At 45.7% G+C, this 23,504-nt stretch overlaps 1 protein-coding gene across 1 annotated transcript in view; it reads left to right on the top strand.

The window, feature by feature from the left end:
* The first annotated feature begins 7,646 nt into the window (after window positions 1–7,646).
* Window positions 7,647–23,504, top strand: part of LOC144764821 (uncharacterized) — a 35,749-nt gene continuing 19,891 nt past the window's right edge. Inside the window, exon 1 of the mRNA XM_078650301.1 lies at window positions 7,647–7,896. Coding sequence (XP_078506427.1) covers window positions 7,647–7,896 — 250 coding nt within the window. The remainder of the gene's footprint in view (window positions 7,897–23,504) is intronic.

Raw genomic sequence — 23,504 nt, 5'->3', positions numbered from 1 at the left:
CAGCGAGATCAGGACGTCATCTGCGTATAAACTGATTGTGTGGTTGTCTCCCCCAAATTTAATCCCGATTATCTCTGGGTTGTGCCGGAAGTGGAATGCCAGGGGATCCATATAGAACACCAAGAGAAGGTCCCACAAGGTTCAACGTTATCCCCAGATCTATTCAACCTATATGTTGAACCTCTCACGGAGATCCTTCGGAGCTCACAGATACCCTATCACATGTACGCAGATGACACGCAAATATACATAAAGATCGCCTCCCGTGCTGACATTGACCTAATGAACAAGACACTAAAGAGAGCCCTACAATGGTTAACCACGAACCATTTGAAACTAAATGCCCATAAAACAGAATTCCTGTTAATTTCACCGACAAAGAACCGTCCCGAGGTAAAGGAATTGACGAAACTGGTGACAGCACTGAACTGCACCCCTACCCTAGTTAAGTCAGCTAAATCACTTGGAATTACCTTGGATGAGAACCTTGACATGAAAGACCACATAAACTCAATGGCCAAGGGTGCCCGCTTCCATCTGAACTATCTAAGAAAACTGAAACCGTACATCTCAAAGACGGACCTAAAACTGGCTGTACAATCCCTAGTTATTTCGAGGATTGAATACGGTTGCACTACGTTAGCGGGTCTACCCAAAACATCCATAGCACCGCTAAAAGCCTGTCTCAATGCAGCGGCAAGACTGATCACGGGATCGAGGAAATTCGACCGCATAACTCCTCACCTGAAGACACTAAACTGGCTACCCTATGAAGCCAGAATTCAAATGAAGATTGCTTGTATTACCCACAGAGCAGTTCACTTCAACATGCCGAGATACCTTGCCAAGAAAATTAAGCTATCGGGAAGCAACAGACCAACGAGAAGCGCTAAAGAACTGCTACTGAGGCCAGCCTTTTTCCGTAAGAAAAAGACCTACAACCGAGCGTTCTCAGGAGCCGCCCCCAGAGTCTGGAATTCATTACCTCCGAACATCAGGAAGATTAAAAACTTGATATCATTCAAACGCGAACTGAAGAACCACATGATGAGCAAATACCTCTCTTAAGAATGAGTACTGATTACCGTTGAGAATATCCTCACCAAAAAGAGACGGCCTTGACTGGAACTTCTTGAAGATCAATTATCTGTTAACAGATTGATTTCATGTTTATACATTGGCCACACATGTTACTACTACCTAAAATCAAGGGGATTCGAAACCCGTAACTCTCAGACAATACGATATACCCTCTACCTCACTTTGTTTTAGTGCCTAGGATCCCGGATACATGGCAATACTTTTTATTACTTAATGCTATTTACACACGATATTTGCAATGTTATGCTATACAACCCTACCTCACTCACATCCTAATACTAATGGGATAGGCTGAAGAACTCTTACTTATAATCCCCCCTACAGCCTATCGCCTTAGACCTTATACTCATGTATATCTTATAATCCCCCTTATCCCACGATATTTGCACTGTTTTGCTATACAACCCTACCTCACTCACCTCCTTATACTAATTGGATAGGCTGATGAACTCTTACTTATAATCCCCTTACAGCTTATCGGCTTAGACCTTATATTCATGTATATCTGTGTTTCAATTGCCTCCATAATGTATGTAACTTATCCTACATGTGAAGCGCTCTGATACCCACGGGTCTTGTTCGCGCTATACAAAACTCTATAAATAAATAAAAATAAATAAATAAAAGGAGTGACAAGGGGCACCCCTGTCTCGTGCCTCTCTCCACAGGGAACCTTGACGACGTGTAGCCGTTTACACGCACTGTGGCCTTTGGGAAGCGGTAGCAGTTAAAGATGTGTGTGCGGAACTTCTCCCCCATCCCTAATCGCTCAAGGACCCGTTCCAGGAATGGCCAGTGGACCCTGTCAAAGGCCTTTTCGGCGTCCATAGTTAGTTACATGTATTCAACTGGGAGCTTAGATTCTTTCTCAATAAGGTGGAGTGCCCGTTTGGTATTATCTCTCGTCTGGCGTTGGGGAATAAAGCTTGCTTGATCTGGTGCTATCAGACCTGGCATATAGGGCGGGAGGCGCACGGCCAGGATCCCGGTGAACAGCTTGAGATCCACGTTGAGGAGAGATATAGGGTGGTAAGCCCTGCATGTAGTTCTATCTTTGCCCAGTTTCGGGATAACAACTACGGAGGCTTCCAGCATATCTCCAGGTATCGCCCCGGGTTTCGAGAATGTGTTAAAGAACTTCAAAGGGATCGGGGCCACCAGCGCGCAGAAGGTTTCATAAAATATTGCAGAGAAACCATCCGGCCCAGGGGACTTGGCAGGCTTAAGGCGTGAAATGGTCGCAACCACCTCTTCGATCCGTATGTCAATAGATCAGCCTGAATTTTAGTCAAGGAAGACAGGTTGGTGTCTGCTAGGTACTATACCCCGTCTGTAGAGGATGGAGGACTGCTAGTGTATAAGCAAACGTAAAAATCACGGAACGCCTCAGCAATGTCAGAGTCTTCACTGACTCGACGACCGTCTCCGACATGGATCTCCTTGACCCCCTGTCTCTGGTCTCTCGCAATTTGTGTGCAAGGAGCCGGCCGCATCTGTCGTCCCCGGTGTAGTAGGCGTGTTGCAGCCGGAGGGCTGCTTATTCGGCCCTATCCTGATCTAGGGCTGCCAACTGTTGTCGCATAGCTTTCAGTTGACGCCAAATCAGTGGCGCCCCTGATCGTTGATGCATCTGCTCGAGCTCCTTTGTTTTTTTTGGGAGAGGTCTGCTCGCTTACGCTCGTGGTCTGAGTTTTCTGCCGCTGAGATAGCCAGCAATTCCCAGCGGACTGTTTTGAGCACCGCCCATTGTGTTGCCTAGGACGTGTCATTGTTATCGTTATGGGAGAGATAATCTTTTATCGTGTGTTGTAGCTGTTCCACCACCATAGCTCAATGTAAGAGAGTGTCGCAAAGGCACCAGCGCCATGGGGGTTGCTGCATGGGTGGGAGGGTAAAAGTGGCTAGTACTGGTGCATGGTCCGACAAGGAAGCGGTGCATATTTCTACGGTCGTTGCTAGCGCATGCATGGGGGTTGAGGTTAGCAGGTAGTCTAATCTAGCATATGTTTTATGCGCATTAGAGTAGTAAGAGTACTCCATAGATCTGGGATGGAAGCTGCGCCAGATTCAAGTCACCCCCCACCAGGATCCACCTCTCAGTCGTGGCTGTCACGTCAGTGAGTGCTGTGTGTAAAAAACGTTCTTGTCCCTTATTAGGGGCATACACTTAGCATACTGTGAACGTATGGGTGCCTAGAGTAAAGCGATATGTAAGGAGTCTCCCCTTAATCTCTGCTTCCTTGTGACGGACCTTCGCTTGAAATCCCGAGCGATTAATATGGCGACTCCTGCTGCTTTGGTGGGGCTAGAGGAGAACAATTGGGTTGGAAATTTATGTGACCTAAGACGGTAGTAGTCCCTGGATAAGAGATGTGTCTCCTGCACGAGACAGATGTCCACACGGGTATTCTCAAGGCAGGACAATACCGCTTTGCACTTAACATGAATATTGAGTCCCCTCACATTCAGGTATAGTATCTTTAGTGTGGTGGGAGCCATTCATTCAGGTGGGGGTGACATGGGCCATGCGTGGAACCTGACGCCTGTTGCTGTGGTCTTAGGGAGCAGGTTATAGTGCTGGGGGGTTCTACCTGTACCAAGCTGTAATATTAATAAAAAGAGGTGGACAATGGGCCCCGGAACCTCAGAAATAAAAACCCCAACAACTAACACTGTGAAACTCCTCTGCATAGGGCAGAAGTGCGGAAGAAGAACAGAGTACCCAATAAAACCCAAAAGCAGTGAACTAAGAAAGTTATGAAAAACATAACGAAGTCCATCATCATGTGATGATCTGGAAAAACTGTCCATGGGGAATTGTTTGTGACCAGGGACAGTCCTCTTGACCCCCACCGGCCGGATCTGGCACACATAGGTAAATTCAGGCGGCTCTGTGTACTGTCAGGATGGCAACCCGACTGAGTCTTTGTGATCTCTGCTGGCAGGGACTCCAGCGCAGCCCTCTGGCCTCTGGTGATCTCCGCAGGGTTTGGTCATTTAATTCGGCATCATCTGCCTTGCTGCCTCTAGCGGGGTTTGGTGTTGTCTGCAATGGGCGCGGGAACTTCACCACTGCTGTCTACCATCGGGGGCTCTATGCCTAAGAGCTGACAGTCCTCCGTAAGGGAGCAGATTTGGAACAACCTCCCGTCCATGTGAAAAATCAGGCAAAAAATGTGTCCCCAGCTGTATGGGATGACACGTTGGTGGAGATAGGAGGTAACCGGTCTGAAGGTTCTTCATTTGTGTAGGGTCAGAGCAGCTAGGTCCTAGAATACGACTGGAGACTGTCCGCGAAAAGAGATTGGATGCATCTGTTGTGCTTTCCGCAGTTTCTCCTCCTTGGTATGGAAGTCTTGCACGCAGACCAAGATGTCGGAGGGTGGAGCTGCGTTCGGGCGTGGGGTCCCACTCTGTGTGCTCAGTCCAACTTAATGTCCATGCCTGGCGGATTGCTGAGGATGTGGTTGAAACTTTCCCTTGTATATTCAAAGATGTCGTCCGCCTCTTCCTTGGATTTGACCCCTCGGATCTGGATATTATGACGTTGCAATCTGTTTTCCAGGTTCTCAAGATGGGACCGTGCTGATCGTGTATTCGGATCACTTTTTGTTGCAGAGTGGACATCTCCCCTTCCCGCTTGTCAGATTTGTCTTCCAGCTCTGCCACCCTTTCGCCAATGCCATCCATGTCTCTCCGGACTTCTTTGCGATCTGCCGTTGCATCTAAGCATTTGTATGTCCTCTCGAAGGGCCACAAACAGGGATTCAAGGAATGCCTTGGTGATCATTTCTCCCCCTTCAGTATTCATGGGGCCAGTTGTCTCTGAGGTCCTCTGGCTAATCCATGCCTGCTGACCAGTCTGGGCCTTCACAAAAAGGTCTATGTGGTCCTTCCACACCCGGGAGGAAGACATAATAGGTGCTAGTCAGTTGCTTTGTCCCGGCAGAAAGCCCCGGGTCCATTGGGCAGGAGGAGGGGGCTGCAGAGTGACCCGCCGGGCAGAGCGCTGGTGCGGCCGGTACTGGTCTCTCCATGCCCTCCTTGTCTGCTGGACAACTCCCGGCCCCTGCCACAGTCACCTCAGGGGCCGCCCTCCCGGTGAAACCACCAGGCCCGCCCCAGCCATGCCATTGACACGGACCCCTAGTACCGGGGCCCAGGGGGCACAGCTAACTTCGAGCTGAGGTCAAGGTCTCAAAAGTCTCTGTAACGGGGCGAGTTGGAAGGTGTGCCAGGACCCGCAACCCCCACGGCCCACTGTCAGGGGATCAACCAGTCCGCTCTCTCAAGGCAAGGTCCTCCACACCAAGCTCCCAGTGCCGACTGAGCACTGCGACGTTCCCTGCGTAGCACATGCACTTGCCTGCAATCCCCCTGTTGCTAGGGTGCTGGGTGCCCTTATCACTTCTCCATCCAGTGCTGGGATCGCCGGCGCGCTGTCATGTCTCCACTCAAAATGGCGGGCCTCTACTTCTCAACAGCCAGTTAGGCCGCAATCCGTGGTCCCAGGGGCCCCTGGGTCACCCCGGCCCCCTCCTGTCCTCTGTCGCGGATGGCAGAACCCCACCTTCAGGGCTCAGAGTTGCTATGTGGCAAGGTGGGCTCGCACGCCGCCCTCTGTGCGGCCCCCGACATTAGAGGAGCGGCCGTCTAAGATGGCGTCTCTCCGCTCCATTGCATTAAAGGCGCCAAACCTGCAGGGTCCTCTCCGGCTCCTCTGCCTCCCGAGAGCCACCGGACCTTGGAGCATCAACCAGGGGGGCAGGTCACGTAGCTTGCAGCCACCCCGAGGGACGGGTGATGCCACTCAGGAAACGCCTCAGGGTGGCGGGAACCAGTCAGCAAAGACCGCAGCATGGCAGGGCGATCACCCCGCAGCCACCTGCTGCCATGATTTCGTTGCACCGCTGGACCCCCGCTATCCCCACGTCCGGAGAAGCCTGCTGAAGTCCGCTGTGTGCTTCAGGCGGCGCAAAGCCGAGGCTTTAACGGAGCGGCCGGCGGGAGAGAGCTGGCGACACTTCCTAGTAAGTCACCATCTTGGCCACGCCCTCCGCAAGTACCCTTTTAGAGGCGCTGCCACGTCAGGAAAGCTACGCTCTCCTGCTCCTCACCCCCTCCTCAACTTCTCCTCCTCCCTCATTGTTATTTTATTCTTAATAAAATCTTTATTTTATTTTTTTAAATGTTCTTGACTATTTACCACCGGCCAAGGGTTGAAGGTGGTCTTTGTTATATTGTTGTTATGTTATAAAAATCAATAGAAATTATTTAAACCAAGAAGAATAAACTCTGCATGATGCTAGCTGTTGCAGACACTTAGGATGAGGTCAGGCATTTGCAAACAAAGAACAAGAAGGTTGGACTAGAGCAAGTTGTGAGAAAGTGACATATGGGCCTCAACTGATGGCTGGGCAGTCTTACGGGATTGTCTGTTAAACCCAATGGCAAGGCAAATTCATGGAGCCTCTCATATAGGAAGGGATACGATAGTGAGATTGTTCAGGCAGACTTGGTTTAATTTGAGGTTTTGTGCGATTGCAGAAGCATTGTGTCATCTGTGCATCACATGCCAACAAATGAATACTGGGAAGAAGACAGTTGTTGCCCTGAGTCACTTGGCAGATCAGAGGGTCCTTTCAATTGGATTCAATTGGACTTTGTTGAAATGCCTGTGTGTAATGGATTGAGATACATCTTGGTGGTAGTGTGCATCTTTTCTCGATGGGTGGAAGCTTATCCGACTAGATGGTGTTAGTCTCACAGTTGCAAAGTTACTGTTGAGGGAACTCATTCCTAGATTCGGATTTGAAACTACATTGGAGTTGGATAGAGGAACACACTTCCATGGCGAAGTCATGAAGCTATTGTGTACCACCTTGTGTGTGGATCAAAGACTGCATTGTAGTTACAGGCCAGAAGCATCAGGCATAGTGGAGAAAATTAATGGGACTTTAAAGGGAAGGTTGCCTAAAGAGTCTGCTTCAACATCTTCGAAATGGCTTGATGTGTTGCCCTTGGTTCTGATGAGTTTACGCAGCATTCCTGACAGGAGAACTGGGTCATCTCCACATAAAATCTTGATGGGAAGGGCAATGCGCTTGCCTGCTGTACCAGCCACTGTATCAATTAATATCACAGATGACTTGATTCTTCTGTAAAGGATTGGCTGATGTGGTTTGTTCTGTGTCTCATCAGGTTGAAGCGACAACTGCACTGACTTTGAAAGACCTCTGCCATGACCTGAGCCCAGGTGACTGGTTGTTCGTCCGAAAGCTTTTAAAGAAAAACTGTCTTGACTCTCTGTGGCATGGGCCCTATCAGGTGATACTGGTGACCAATCCTGCTGCGAAGTGTGGAGGAGTACCATACTAGATTCATGCTTCCCTTACCCGAAGATTCACAGGTCCCTCCGATGAAATAGCTCCACTTCCAGAATTAGATCCAGCCGTGACCAAGGGGTCACTGGAGAGGGCAAGTCAAGCTGTGGAGGTTCCTGAAGTGACTGGATACCCATCAAAGCAGGCTGAGGTGGTCAAGCTATGCAAGACCCTGGTATAGAATCTGAGGAAGGCAGTAATGTTGTGAGTGGCATAGAGTCTGATTCAGCAGAAGAGACTGGTGTGGAAATTGGTGGTGTGCAGTCAAGGAAGAAGGATGCCACAGATGAGACGTGGCCTGTGAGGCAGAAAAGAACGAACCTCAGACTTGCATCTAAAGTAGAACTTGTACCAATAAGTGAATCTTCCGATTCTGACCTGAGTGAGCCCGAGCAAGCCACAGGAAGTCTAAGTAGATCTAGGATAGGAGAGCAAGAGTGCTGTGTCGGAGATAATCCTCTCCCTAGTGGACTTATCTAGTTACAAATGCTGAGGAGGGAGAGGTTCAAGTTTTCATTACTGATTGTCGATATCTTGCGTAGAGTTCCCGGAATAGAGGCTAATGCAATTCTGTCATTGACTTTGCCCTATCCACCAAGGTTGAGGGGTTTACTTACCCTGATTCTGAAAGACTTTGGATTTTCGAGATTTGGAGCTCCACCGTCTCCTTAAGAGATTGCAGCATTGAGAACTGAACTGTTACGAGTTATTGAGGAGATTAGCTTTGATCTCATAAGGGATGTAAATTGAACTTATGAACTGTAAATAAGTTGCGTGAAGGAAGATAGCCTGGGCCCAAGTGGAATAAGAGTAAGAATAGGGACTTTCCATTTCGAAGAAGAAAGAGGGCTAGGGAAGTCTTCCAAGCTGTGTAAATATTGTGCCTAAGACTGCTAAAACATTTTCCAAGATCCAAAGAGAGTACTCAAAGTCTTTGTTGCACATGAATAAGGGGCTTAGAAAAGAGACTCAGTGTGTTGATCCTCTTACAGCTACAATCAAAGCCACTTTGAAGATGGAGACTGGAAATTCAAATTGTAGGCACAAATGTATTACAGGTACAATAATTGTAGCATAATCATAATAATAGCTGTAGTCATTACTGAGTCCATTTTAAGCACACACAAGGTTGAGGAACAGGGAGTGGAGGTACATGGGACAGCCACACCAACCACTGCTGCCTCAAAAAAGTGTACCCCAGGATCTGATAAAGGCTTAATAGAACAAGCTATTTGCTTTCTTCATGTAGATTTTTCTAATGATGGTTACTGTCATAATTCTCATGCTAAGTTGCTTTATGAATATATTAACACTATGAATGGGACAGATTTGTATGTGCCAATGCAATTGCTTGCTTCAGTTGAGGAGGGGATTAGGTATCATCACTTGCCCTTCATGTACATTTGCTCCTTAGCATGTTTTATAGAAAAGGTCAATGTGAGTAATATTTCTCAAATTATGATGTGTTGCTTTCAGAAATACAAGTCTACAATCACCTGAACAAATATGACTATAACAAGCAAGAAGAGCGAATGGAAAGGATTTTGTATCCACAGTAACACTAGATACTGCTTACACACATAGATGTAATTTAACCATCACACTAACAGACATAGAAAGAAATGTGTAGAACAAGTAGAGGACAGACATAGAGCTTTAACTGTTTAGCTTATTAATACGGAAGGCAACTTTGAATGGACCAATGAGGAGGTAGCTCACAAGGCTGAGGGAAGTTATGGTCCTAAAGCTGTAGATTGGGAAAAACTAGGCAAGCTTTGCATCTGACAAGTTCAGAGTTGTTATGAGATTATATTTGTGGGACATAGTGTGTGTGACCATATCTATCTAATTGATGGTTCTTCAAGGAAGTTTTTACAAGATGCAGTACAGGTGGTGCCAGGAGTATATTTTGAGTGTGGGAAGAATGCATATGCTGGGCTTCCGAACAATTGGTATGGTACTTGTTATGTGGCAGTTGTGTTTCCAAAGATATACCGTGTGGAAGATTTGGAGGGTTTGGAAAGAAAGTCTAACCACAGAGAAAAGCATGGACTTTGGTGCTGGTGAAGTTGTGAGAGACAGTTTTGGAGTGATGATACCTAGCTTAGGAGTAGTACTGAGTGGCATCAAGATCAGGAAGTTGTCTACCATTGTGGATAAGCTATCGATTATTACATGTCAGTCATTGTTACTCATAGATGAAGAAATGGTTTCAATAGGGGCAATGCTGAATCAAAACTGTCTTGAATTAGATGTGTTATTAGCAAAAGAGGGCAAAGTCTTTCAGATGCTAAAGGTCTAATAGTGTTGTACTTATATCCCTGATAGAAGTAAAGATCTAAGGGGATAGATAAGTATCATCACTGAGATACTTCTGAGATACATGATCTGGCAACGGAGGGAGTTTGGGACAATATTGGAAAAGGATTTGGAGCAGGTGGAAGTTGGTTTGTTAACCTAGGAACGGGAATTCTTGGATATATCTTGAAGGCAGTCATAATTGTTAAAGTCTGTGTTATCACCTTCAGAGGTATGATAAGAGCATACAAATGGCACAAGGTGAGACAAATGTAGAATCCCTTTAGGGAGAAAGTGGATGGTGGAAGGACTGCAGGACAGTCATTATGAGAATTTGAAGTGGTTTGAGGAGTTCAGACAGAAGGGACTAGCTACGACATCTGTTTAGAATGGTCTACTCTACAGGGATTTAATGGTGTTTTGTGATGACTCAAAGCCATCAGAGAGGGAACTGATGTGGGGGAAATTGCATATTAAATTATAGGGGTGCATTATAATCACATGTGTAGGACGGACCCGCATATAATCCTTTGTTATGTTAACTTGATGTTTTAGAATTGAAATGTATTAACTTGAAACTTGATGTGTTTAAGCCATTAAAAAGTAACATGGAGAATTAAAGTAGAAATGAATGTAACTAGCAAAAAACATTAACGTGAAGAACTCGTGTTGTGAAGTGACAATTATTCACGTACTGGAAATGTTTATTTAGGTGTGTCATTTTAAATGTAGGTACATTCATTCATTGAAAGTGCCTTATTTTCATGAAAATTCATGAAGCTTTCTTATGTTAGCTAAACTGTGAAAGCCTAAATGCTCATGTTTTGTGTTGCAGGTGAAAGAAGCACTCTCGTTAGCTAGAATAATGTCTTTTGTTTTACGAGTGAAGCAAGGAGAGAAGAAGTTACAATCATGTTGTTTGAGTCTATAAAGGAAGGTCATTGTGCTTCACATTGCAGAAGGCCTCGGAACCAAGGACAAATTGTTACGAGAGAAGAACACCGTTGTCCCATAGAATACTACCTATTGGATTGTATCCAGAGCAGATGGCGTGACCCAAATTGAATCTTGGGAAAGATACCTGCAATATTGGGTGGTTGGAGTAGGGAAAGAGCCCACTTAGTTTTTGCCTTCGAGAGAGAGAACATCTTAGAGCAAGCTCTGTCTTGGTAGCCTTATGCAAAATGCCCCCTGGATGGTGGAAACACTTCTTAGGCAGACTCTACAAGCTGACACCTTTTATTCGTTTCCTGGGATGCTTAAGTAGGGACGTCATCTTACTGTCAGCGTAGGGGTAGATTAATGCTTTTTATTAATCAACCCTTGATTCAGGGAACCATGCTTTCTGATCCTCTGCATTTTGTTTCTTGAATTAATTGTTTTGTTTATATTATATCATCTCAATTGGATGCACAGATTTGGCTTTATGCTAATTCTGATGTACGTTTACACTCTTGTCTTGAGGTGTCTTTATGTCCAATTATTTTTGGCTTTGTAATAAATTAACCACTCCTACGTAGTTGTTTGTGATTGCTATCCGTCCAAAGGATCTCCTGCTTAATTGATTGGCAATAATAGTGAGTTTCCTTCCTTCTACACATTCATTCAACTAAAAAGAACCATCTGATTGCATTTCTATAACAGGTCTGGAATTAATGGGCCCGTCCCTTTCACTATCATGACGTCAAGTGCTAAAAAGGATATACTTAATGTTTAGGTTTTGTCCCAATATGACATTAATTGCCAGGATGTAAAAGGTTCTGATTGTTATATTCTGAGCCCTGTTACACACTTTTTCTCTAGGAATCCTGAAAACTGTCCTATAAAATAACAAAAATGGTTTAGAAAGTTCTTGCACCATTTCTTCTATAGAGTTCGATCACAAAATACTGCTGGAGCTTAAGATGACGGAATCCACAATAATTCAAACATGAAAATATAGTTTGCATAATTTAAAGCTGGGAAAAGATTAATGCAAAAATTTGACGTGTAAAGTTGCCCATGTGAACGTAAGCAGTGAAATCTCCAAAATAATGAAAAGAGCCTTACAAGCTTTTTCCCAAACTGCATAGATAATCACCAAGCTGCACGAATAATCAGGGGTCTCTACTTTTGTATTAGAATGCCACTGATACCCATGCCCCACTGGTTCTGTAGGAGCTATATTCCATTCTATAAAGTGACATTCTAAATCCATGCTTAGATTATTGAATGCACTCTGTGAGGGCTTTGTACAAGTTATCAATTAGTATAAGTTAGGTTTAATGTGTGAACAACTGGTGGATGGGCAAACACGTAGGAGAAGCTATCCTTCTACAAACAGATAATGCTGCAAAGTGATTTCATGTCAATAAGGAGGCCCATGAAGATTGTAACACTGCAGTCTTGTGGCCACTGGTAGTCTTACCCGATAATGTCTTCTTTGAGTGTTGGTAGCAGGAGTGAAGCGATTCATTGTCCAATGGCCTTCAAGCTTGTACAAGGCCAAAGAAGGGAACATTACTTTGACTGCTTTTCATTGGCGAGAGCACGGGCGAGGATGCCCTGAAAAAAAGTGAAAACAAAAAGCACTCCGTCATACATCAGCCTTTTGGTAGAAATTTGGAATAATTAAGTATGGATTTTACAGGGCAACCTTGACTCAACAAAAGGTGCTCACAATCGTGCAAACCACGCTTTGTAGCCTCTTCTAACTTAGGAATAGGTCACTGTTTGGAAAGTAATGATGAGAATTAATTTTTGTAAGAGTGGTAGACATACTGCTTCTGATTTTACCAGCAGATGTATCAGACCCATGGCTTTGGAGGTCTTTCAAAGTTTCAAAGGATCACAAAACATTGATATTTCAAGATTCCTGGCCCATGTTTAGATTTTACCACATTCTGTGCATTACATATGCTGAACATATATGGATTTATTTATGTATTATTATTTATTAAGGAGTTTTATATAGCGCGTGCTACACCTGAAGGTTTTGGATCGCTTTACAACAGTCAAGATGCGAAAATCAGACAATAAAGCAAAAGTATATTACAACATATACATATTGGTTCGGAAGTCTCCATGCGCTGTACAACATGAAGGCAAGGAAGCCATAAAATAAACTAGTTGTGTGCACGTTGTCTTAAGCTGAACCTCTTTCAGGGAGGGGGGTCGAGGTAGGGGTCGGAAGTAGAAGTCTTAATGTCACAGTGTCAGTGTGCTGCAATGTGCAGGCTGGTGCGCTTCGGAGGCGGCTATTTGTTCGAAAGAGAACGATTGAGGAAGAGGTCTTTGAACTGCCTTTTGAATTTTACAAAGGAGGGGTTAGTTTGGAATGGAGTTCCAGATTTTGGGCACGTTTCCAGCGAAGGACCGGACTGCGTTTTTTTTCCGCGTGTTTTCAGAGGGATGAGTAGTAGAGTGTTGGAGCTCCTGAGGTTCCTTGTCTGACCGGCCTTCTTGAGGTTGGAGGCCAGGTAGTCGTGTTTCCCTGTGGCGGGCTTTGTGCGTGAGGCAGAAAGTTCTGAAGCTGGCACGCATTTCAACTGGGAGCCATTGTAGTTCTCGGAGTGCTGGTGAGACGTGTTCATATTTCTTAACTCCGGTGACCATTCTGGCTGCTGCGTTGAGAGTTGTTTTGAGAGGAGCTAGGTGGGATTTTGTTGAACCTGTGAGGACTGCATTCCCATAATCAAGTCTTGACAACACCAGTGATTGAGTGGCTTGTTTAAGGTCCTTGGGCGGGATGAAGGGTTTTATTTTATTGATTAGCTCCAAGTTGAGGAAGACGCTATTTGTAGATTTCTTAATATGTTTAGCCATGTCAAGTTTTGGGTGTAGGGTGATTCCCAGCGATTTTACAGTGTCAGCCAGAGTGAGATTTCCGTTGAGAGCCTCAATAGCTTTTAGCCATTCTATGAATTGGGGGTTCTCTCCTGTGTTGGAAATGTGGAGAATTTCCGTTTTGTCTAGGTTGAGTTTTAGGTGGTTTACTGATAGCCAGTATTTGACTTCTCTTAGAGTGTTGTTGAGTCTCTGAATATCATCAATGGAAGAGGTTTCAAGATAGATCTCGGTGTCCTCTGCATTTAGGTAGAAGGGGATGTTGACTTTTTTGAGTATGATGATGAGGGGTTCCATGTAGTTGTTGAAAAGTAGCGGGGAGAGCACTGAACCTTGGGGGACACCCCTGCTGACGTGGTGTAGGTCGAACGTGAAGTTTTTTATTTTTATTCTTTGGGCGCGATTGTGTAGGAAGGAGGAGAACCAATGCAAACCCAACTCATCTACACCTACCCTTTCTTGAAGAACCTTGATGAGTAGATTATGGTCAACAGTGTTGAAGGCTGCCGATATGTCTAGGAGAAGGAGTAGGCAGCATTGATCCTTATCGAGTGAATTGCGGATATCGTCTATGACGTTCAGGATTGCGGTCGCAGTGCTGCAGCCTTTTCTAAAGCTCAATTGATGGGGATCTAAAAGGTTGATGCTGCCCATGTGTTAAGCCAGTGGTAGGAGAATGCACCTTTCCAGGATTTTAGATAGGAGTGGGAGATTGGAGACGGTTGGAAAATGTTGAGATCATTGATGGCCAAGCTTGTTTTTTTCCAGTAATGGTGTGACGTGACATACTTTGAGGTTATCTGGTATTTCTCCGGTTCTCAGGGAGTTGTTTATGATCTTGCACCAGAGCGGGGCTGGGAAAGTTTCAGCTTTTTGGTCAGTTGGGCAGGTATAGGATCTAGGACGTGAGATGAAGGTTTGGAGGTGGAGATCAGTTTGACTATCTCCGCTTTTGGGATGGGGTTTGTTAGAAATGGGGTTGCCAATTCTACAGGGGGTAGCATGGAGCAGAGCGGGCAGGCCAAAATCCTGAGGACAAGTGTGAAGCATCCACGCAGTACCCACAGACGGACCACCAGGCACACTACAAAAGAGACATGACACTGGGTTGGAAGTAAAAGAATAAGTTTTGTATTAGATCCAACTTGCAAAGGTAAAACACAATAAAGCGCAGTAATCACAATAGGGCACCAATGGGCGCCGGGGCAATGGATACCAGGGGGGATTATTTACAAGGAAAATGGGAAAAGTAAGAAAACGGTAAGTAAGTCCATTAGTGTCCAGCTGAAATAAAAATAACGGTATCACTTGGCATGAACCATTAGCAGTATAACGTGAGGGAAAGAAACATTAGGCATGAAAGCCCCTTGTGTATAAGCTCCTTAGGCCAGCAACACTGTGCAACTATAGATGACATCAACAGCGTTAACAACTGGAGGTACCCCTAAAATATCGGGTATAAATCACATTTACCATGGGGCACATACTTTTGGCAGGGAAAACATTAGGCATGACATCGGCACCCCCTGCAAGAAGGAACATTAAGCTTCCCACATTAACCTCAGGCCTAGACAGGTGTCATCACATCTACCATGGGGCATCAACCTGAGCACCTGGGAACAAACAACCTCGTGGGCATAGCCCTCAGCGTGAAACAGTAGGCTTGGTGGCTGTAACCTTTCCTGTAACCATGGACCCCAGCAGGATCAACAAACCACCATCCCATGGGTCATTAAGCACCAGCACCCCTATGTACATGGCATGACATTACGATCGACTCAACTTCCTGTATAAAGGCAGGCTACCGGGGACATTCCCCTATCCAGGGGTTAACTAGCAGCCAACAGTCACTGAGGGCCTAATTCCTGTTACTGGCCCAGTGCAGGGGGCTGGAAGGCCAATAGATGCTTTTTCCCCTCCCTGTTTAACTCGAGGGGAGGAGGGGGCCTGCACAGAGTTAACCAGGGCCAACAGGGCCCAACTACCGCGTTCCCCGGGGGAGGGACGGTCACGGGGCTCCCGCTCTTTCTCTGAGCCTTCTGCCCTCCTCCCCAGGGGGGTTACCTCTTTTCTCTTCGGCTCCTCGAGGAGCCCTTGCGGTGTGCTGCCAACTGATGCAGGGGCTCTGGCTCTCTCCGGAGCCCTCCGGTGATGCGGCATCGGTTAGGCGGTCCCTGAGGAGGCCTTCATGGCCTGGACCAGTTGCGGCCACAATGGGTGGCTAATCGGGGGCATGCGCCTTTGGAAGGGGCCGCCCCCGATTCTGCAGCAGGTCGGAGGGGCTCACGCTCCTCTGGGCCCCCACCGCGACGATGCTTAAGCTGGTCCAGGACTTCTCCCGGCTCTTCCCGGCTCAGGACCAATCACAGGCGGCTAAAGGGGAGGCATGCCCGCGGCCGCCAATGGCAGGGCGGCCTGCGGGGGCGTGTCAGCCTCCCTCCCAATGGTTGGCCGGGAAGACGGGGGCACGGCTGGACGTCTCCCGTCACGTGATGGGGGTGTTCTTGGCGTCTGAGGCCGAGCGCGGCCTCCTGGAATCCCGCAGCAGTGCTTTCAGGCACGGCTCCTCTTCAGACGGCCCTGGGGCCGCGGCGGTGAGTGTTGCTTTGGCGCCAGTGCGGGGTAGGCACCCGAAATGTTTAATTGGTCGCAGGTGCGGCTTCAGGGCCCAGCACGGCTCACTATTTACTTCGGCGGCCCTCTCCTGGTACCGGGGGCTGCCGCAACGATGAACTTCTCAGCGGGGACCTCGCCAATCATGCGCCAGGCCGCGGCGTTAATCAACACGAGGCAGTGCCTCCTCCAGCCACAGCGCTCCTCAGCTTCGCGTCGCTTTAACATTAAAGCAGGTCAGGACACCAGGGCAGTCTCCTTCAGGCGTAGTAATAGCAATAGCGCTTCTAATAACCAGTTCTTCTTGGCACAGCGAAAGGGGGGCGGACAGTCCCAGCAGCAAGCCCCAGGGTAACACTCCTCACCTCCTGGGGGGCGGGTCCAAGGTGCTCCTTCCTTTCTAGGTGCTTCTTTGTGCAGCTCTTGCGTGGCGCAGGGTCCCGGCAGCATCAGGGACCTGGGGGGCTCTCCTTCTTCAGCGGTCCTGGGGACAGAGCAGTAGGCACTACTGGGCCAGGTCAGCTGGTAGTGGGGGCATCATCAAAAGAGGGTGGTAGGCTTTCACCATCCCCACTGCAACGTGGCCCTCATCCTACACAGCAGCCTGAACTCCTGAAGTGAGGCTTCCATAGCCCTGGGGACAGTAGGGGGGTCCTAGATGGGAGCAGGGTCCAGCACACAGGCCCAAGTGGCGGTATCCCCTGGCAGCAGGTCCCCTCACATTCCTGTCCCAGCTCTGTCTCAGCACATGGTGGCACATCCCCCTTATTTATATCCCCCTCCCAGACAGTGCAAGCAGCTTCTGGAATTCTCTAGTGAACTGGTTCAAACTGGCTGAGGGGAAGGAGTCGAGCACCCTGGGTGCCAGGCTTTCCCTCCAAATACAGGGGTGGCTGGGTACCTAACATCTAGACCGCTAACCTACTGCAGTCAGGTGGCACAATGTACAGCCATGGCATTCATTTTAAAAATAGCAGTTCACCAGGGTACATTTACACACTGGGGGTAATTGACAAGTGCTCAAACCATTGCATGACATTACACATTAACATGGCGTCTCACACCTCACATGGCCTAAACAGTGACCTTTACCATGGGGGAGATATCCTTAAATTAGGGGGGCGAAAGGCGAATCATTTTGGGGGAAAAGAGCCAAGTCCGACAGGGTTAAAGGATTTCCAGGCTTTTGTGGGGTGTGTGGGTGCAATGTCTTCTGTCCCTGGTGATGGGCACTTGTAAGGGGGACTGTGGTTGTTATCCAGTGAAAGCTCAATCTTGGTGATTTTATCATTGAAGAAGTTGGCTAAGTTGGCGCAGAGGACTTTGGAGGTTGAACTGAGGATGCAGAGAGCTTGGAAGTTTGTTGCCTAATGATGTTAAAGAGTTATGTGGGCCTGTTGCAGAAAAATTAAGTTTTGTTGTTCTTGATATGTTTGTTGTACTTCCTGTGTGCTGAATTGAGTTGCTCATGGAGGATTGTGGAGGATTGTGGATGGGTTGTTCCTCCAGAGTCTTTTGGTAGCTCTTAGTTGTCTTCTTTCGGAGTTAATGTCAGTATTGAACCAGGATCTGGTTGGAATGTTCCTGACTCTTTTTAGTTTCAAGGGGGCTAATTGGTCAAGAATTGGATGTTAGCCAATGCTTAGTTTGTAAAAGAACCAGTGCCAGTGCACAAAGCTCTAGTCACTTAGCTGGTACTATTAAATTTGGCATGCCCAATGCGTACTCTTGAATCCACCTCATACCTTTTTAATCCACCACCAGACACACCCTACCCCTTTACCTCTTTCCATCTTGAATGAGCTTCTTCTACTCTTGGCATGGAGAAGGATTTTTTCAATTTTAGATCTGGCTTATGCAGCACATACGCTGTGCTGTGAGGCGTATAGCTTACAATTCATTGGGCTTACGACCCGCTCACAACATACCATTAATTGTTTTCAGTGTCGCTCATTTGCAACCTTTTGATTGTTTAGCTTTCATAGGTGTCCCTTCTTTTCTGTGTTATCTCCTTTTCGGAGAATGGATCAAGAACATGTGTTCTTCCTAGTCTTTTTACAACACACTATTCTTTTATTGTCATAAGTGTTTTGGCATTATTCTTGGATGTGCAATGTCTTTCCTACTTGTAAAAGAGGCATGTTTTTTTTATGTTTCTTTCACCCTATCTGCTATCTCTATTGACACTTTAGTTACTGACACCCACAACTGTAAAGCTCCACACCACTCCACTCTAAGCTACTCCACACCACTCTCCTCTACGCCATGCCACTAACTTTTAGCCATGCTGCTGTACAACATGACTATAAGATATTGGCAAAGCCAAATGTTCTCACAAAGGTGACAACTTGCCAATTCTTGTTTAAAGTGAATGAATATGAGCGAAACTAGTAATAGTGTACTATTTTTGAATGAGAGAGAAAAACTAGGAGCAGCAAAGGAAACAAGCAGGAGCTTGGCCTGGCCTGGTTTATGCTGTCAGTTGTCGGTGGCTGACACCAGCACACATTTTGGCCGACATCACTAATCTTTCGTCCACAGGCTTTGAGCAACAGAGAGAGAAAGAATGGTGTTACAGAGGAAGAAGGCCAGAAAAGGAGTGAGAAAGAAAGCAAGCAGTCCCGAAAAATGTAAAGTGTAAGATAAATAGGCTGTAGGTGTAGTGAGATGGAAGGCTGGCATGAACTGTTATCAAGACTAAGTAGCCTTGGCTTTCAGTAGACCCAGCATTCAGCGGCGCTGGCACTGGGGTCCTATGAAAAACTTTAGGCACGTGCATGTATTTATTTCACGAATTTGAGTATAGCATGCTAACATTTGTACTTCAGATTCTGTAGCCAGTGGCTTCTAGGAAGCGGTGGGAATCCTGGACATAACTTTCGCATACCTGCTCACCCCTTCGGGACAGGCAATGCCCAGTGCTCCAATTAAAGCATTATTACTGGAAACTACAAAGTCATTAAAATAAGAGCAGGAAGAAGGGGAACGAAATCCCATCTGCACATTGACGCCTGCCCTGGGGCACTGCCGTGTCGGAAGAAGCTTCCCCATAGCTCACACGTCTCAGAAAATAAAGATTAAAGGCTCCAGATATGCCCAGGTCATCATTAGCTGACTCAGGGGTCACATTGAGATGACCCCCTTCAGAAAAAAACACTTTTTTCACTCCCTGTTCTTACAGAACACCCGATTTTTGGAAACCTTCCCAGATTCTTTCGAGTCTGTATATTTATAAATTCTGATTCAGCTCTAGAGAAATTATATCTAACGTTCAGACAGTTGTCCCAGGTAAGGTCAATCTAGGTTTTTTTCTCAGCACAATAGGCGAAAAAAACCTATACGGATGTAACGTATTGCTTTGAAAATAATTAACGATGCAAAAAAAATTATATATATATATATATATATATATATATATATATATATATATATATATATATATATGCATTTTTTCTGTTTGATAAAATGTGACCCCTCAAATATTGTTTGAAAACTTCTTTTAAAATGTTAGCAAATTTGACGAGAGGCAGCTAAAATGGTCGAACCTCAAATTAGGCACAATTTCCGAAAGAAAATGTTCTTGAAAAATGCAGTCTATGAGAGATTAAAAAATGAGGGCCCTACTCTGAGCAGCACGCCAAGTAAAATCAACTTAGCAGATAGCTACTGGATATCGTGGAAGAAGAGTTCTTCGAACATCACTTAGACTAAAAGCAGAGAAAAAAAAGGTCCCTGTGCATGAAATCGGTTACCTTCAGTCCACTGCAGTTTCTGCATGCAATGACATGGTAAATACCACGCGGTTTGTACCGCTCGTTGTACATATGCCCCTCACGCGGACAGCTTGGTCTACATGCCATTGCACGCTGAATGTCCACCTCAGCTCCATAGGGACTGCTTCCTACCACCTGATAGACCAATAGCTTGCCAGTGCTTAATTTGTAAAAGAAAGAGCACCGGTGTGCGAAGCACTGCTCAGAAATCCAGGGCTGATGCAATTAAACGTGGCGCTCCGAGTACCAAGGCGGGTAGTCTTAAAGGGCCATATGTATCAAGCCTTTTGTGAATTGCAAAGGCCGAAATTCGCAGAATTTCGGCCTTTGCGTATCGCAAACGGCCTTTTTGCATGTTTTGGGATGTATGAAACATTCCCAAAATAAGGAATTGCAAAGTTGTGCAATTCCTTATTTTGCCCTAGCATTTAGGGAATCGCAATTTTGCCCATAGGGCATGTATGTGCGCCATATGAACACACGTACATTTCAGGGGTGCAGCAGGGTGTCTTTGAGACACCCCTGCACCCTTGAAATAATTCTCAAATTGCGATTAGCAAATTGCGAATTCGCAATTTGAGAATTATTTCGCAATCATTCATATGGGCCTCCTGGCCCATAGGAATGCATTGGAGATTATTCCTTAATAAGGAAGATTAAGGAATCGCTAAAAAAAGCGATTTTTTTCATACATACCATTTTGCAATTCCTAAATAGCGATTCCTTAAAAATCGCTATTTAGGAATCGCAAAATAGTTTCTTGATACATATGGCCCAAATTCTCCTCATGACTCTCGAATCCTCTGCCAGACACTCCCCCATTCCTGCTTTCTTCCTTTGTGATGGTGTTTCCGTCTTTCTATTCCCCGACTTCTCACTGACTTTGATTTTCATGCACTTGGCAAATCTATATTGTGGAAAAATAAGTACCTGTCACCAATAATAAGTGCAGATGCCCCCCACCAGCAACCATTGGCTCAAATTAAGCAATGAGCAGAGGCCTGACAGTGATGTCGGTAATCTTTGGATTTCTGTAAGAGTCGCAAAATCAGTGCAGAGATAACTTTCCTTACTCTTAGTCCACCGGTCTCCAATTTCTAATCTGTGCAAAGGGAAAACAATAACAATAAAAAATTAGCAGTTGCGATAGAGAATCCTAGTCAGGTAATAAATAGTCGTTGTGTGCCCCAGAACATGTCTAACCTGACATCAGCACTGCATGAAATACTCCAGGAACAATATCCCAGTGTATATTTGTTGTCCAAATGGCTTCCCTGCAGATGTCTTTGAAATTATATGATTCTTTGGAACTTCCCAATGAAAGGGTAATGTTTGGGAACCACCAGGAGAAAGAACACCTTGAAAATAAAAGTGTGATGCAAAAGACAATCCACTAACCAATTGATGACTTGAATGCCTGCATGGCCAATGTATTTCTACTCTGATAAATACTTTTGAGGAGGGCTTTGCAATCTCCGTCAATTGAAGATTTCATCAGAGTGCCCCACTCACATCTAGACTACTACATTAATAAATGTAGATACAATGTTGGGGTAGTGGTGGCCCCAAAAGGGGGATTTACTGCACCTCGTAATATAGTAGTAGTTCAGAAATATTCTTAAAGTATGGGAAACATAAATCAAATATGTCAAATGAAAAAAAGGAAAACAGAGGTGCTGCTAATGCTCCAGCAACCTACTACCCAAAGTTTCACTTACACATTACCTCTCTGACAGACGAGCAGAATCGGGCTACCTTGCATGCAGATTTTTGGCGTTCTGGGAACTGGAAGGCTTTGGAGCTTATCATGGACTCTCTCGTAGAAGCCTAATGGGGTGCCAGGTTGATCTCCTACATTATTTTAATAATTTTGGACATCGTGGCTTTCTGACTCTTGAGTTGATTTTTCCTGAGGGGTACCACTTTTAGATATTGATCACGAGACGACTTCCAGATTGCTCTTTCTATTAGTAGTGTGTAGTTTACCCCTTTTTCACAAATATTTGACAAACACTGGACATGCTGAAATCCTTACGGATCAGTCGCATGGTGACGAAATCTTGGAGTTACCTACATTACATCATTAGCGTTTCTACTTACCAGCCTTAAAAAAATCAAGATTGACGAAACACGTGTTGGCTGAACTCTTCCTGAACGCTGTTTTTTCACGAAATAAACTAAATTTAAATAAAAAGACGACTGTGTTCATTGTGGAAACGGCCCCATATTTTGACTTAACAATGTCATTGGAGAGAAAAGGAGAAATGGGTTTTCCTATAAACGAAGTACAGAATGTTTGTTTTAGAAATGTATTGACACATGGAGGATTGAACATCTATCAACTGGATATAATGTATTGTGTTCTATGAACGGTTATCCACTACTGTGTTGGGTAGTGTGATTTGTAAGGAGAGTGCTTTTCTTGAGTTCCTTTATAATGTATACTACATTAATAACATTTATTGAACCTGCTGTAAAAAAAATCCATGGAATATATATAGACAGAATGTGTTGCCCTCTGCATGTGTACTGCATCTCCTCCTCCTTTCAGGCCATGGATGTACATGCAAACGCAATCTCACAGAAGTGGATGGACGTACTCATCTCACTAGGCAAGGAGTTGAGGCGAGCCAAGACGGTGCTTACGTTCATCTGAGCCAACACCAACTATGTGCGTCAAAGGATGACTTGATCCTGCTCACATTGGTGCTGCTCAATGGTTCTTGTGTGCCCACTGACTCCCACCAGTCCTGAACTCCTGTGGTCTTGGGGCTGGGAGGTTTGAAGCCCCCCAGAGATTTGTGTAGATCTGGTGCAATTTAAGTCAGTCCATTTCAGCGAGTCATAACTAATGTGGAACGGAATTGTGGAAAGACGCAACAGGACAAGTGCTGCATCAGGGGCTTGCTAATTTTGCATCTATTCCATTCTGCCTCAGTCTGCTACAAAGCTCTTGCCTAGGGATTTCACCTTTTGCTCCCCATAGCTTGATTAGCTGTTGGCCTAATTGTAATTACATTATCGGAATTCCTATACTGGGAGTGTGCTTTGAGGAGACTGAGTGCCCGGTACAACTGGATAGATCTTGTACAGCCAGAGGTGTAAGAGTCTTCTAGCTCTACACCCTTCTCCTGCTACTGAGCTATGTTTTGTTTCCATCAGGGGCAGCAAAAACAGCACTCGGAACCAAGGGGAAAAACATCAATGTGTGACAATAGTTTCAAGGAAAATAAAATGATGGCTAAGTCACAACATTTTCAGTTGGTCAATCAATAGTAGTTAATCAAACAGAGATAAAAGTAAATCATGTTGAACAAAACATTAGACCCTGTGAGAAATTGCGTTACTCATTGTGGGGGTGAAACCATACTCAATAAGCAACCACAATCCTTGTCAGGGTGAAGTCACAATCAAACCCCAAATTAACCTGTGCTCAGCCCTCTGGTAGCTTGACACTCCTACCATCTTGGGTGTGAGGTTTAGGCACCAGGACTACTGTACTGGCCCAAGG

This window comes from Lissotriton helveticus, chromosome 1_1 (genome assembly GCF_964261635.1).
Source record: "Lissotriton helveticus chromosome 1_1, aLisHel1.1, whole genome shotgun sequence".
NCBI classification, from domain to species: Eukaryota; Metazoa; Chordata; class Amphibia; order Caudata; family Salamandridae; genus Lissotriton; species Lissotriton helveticus.
This window is presented reverse-complemented; position numbering and strand designations above follow the sequence as displayed.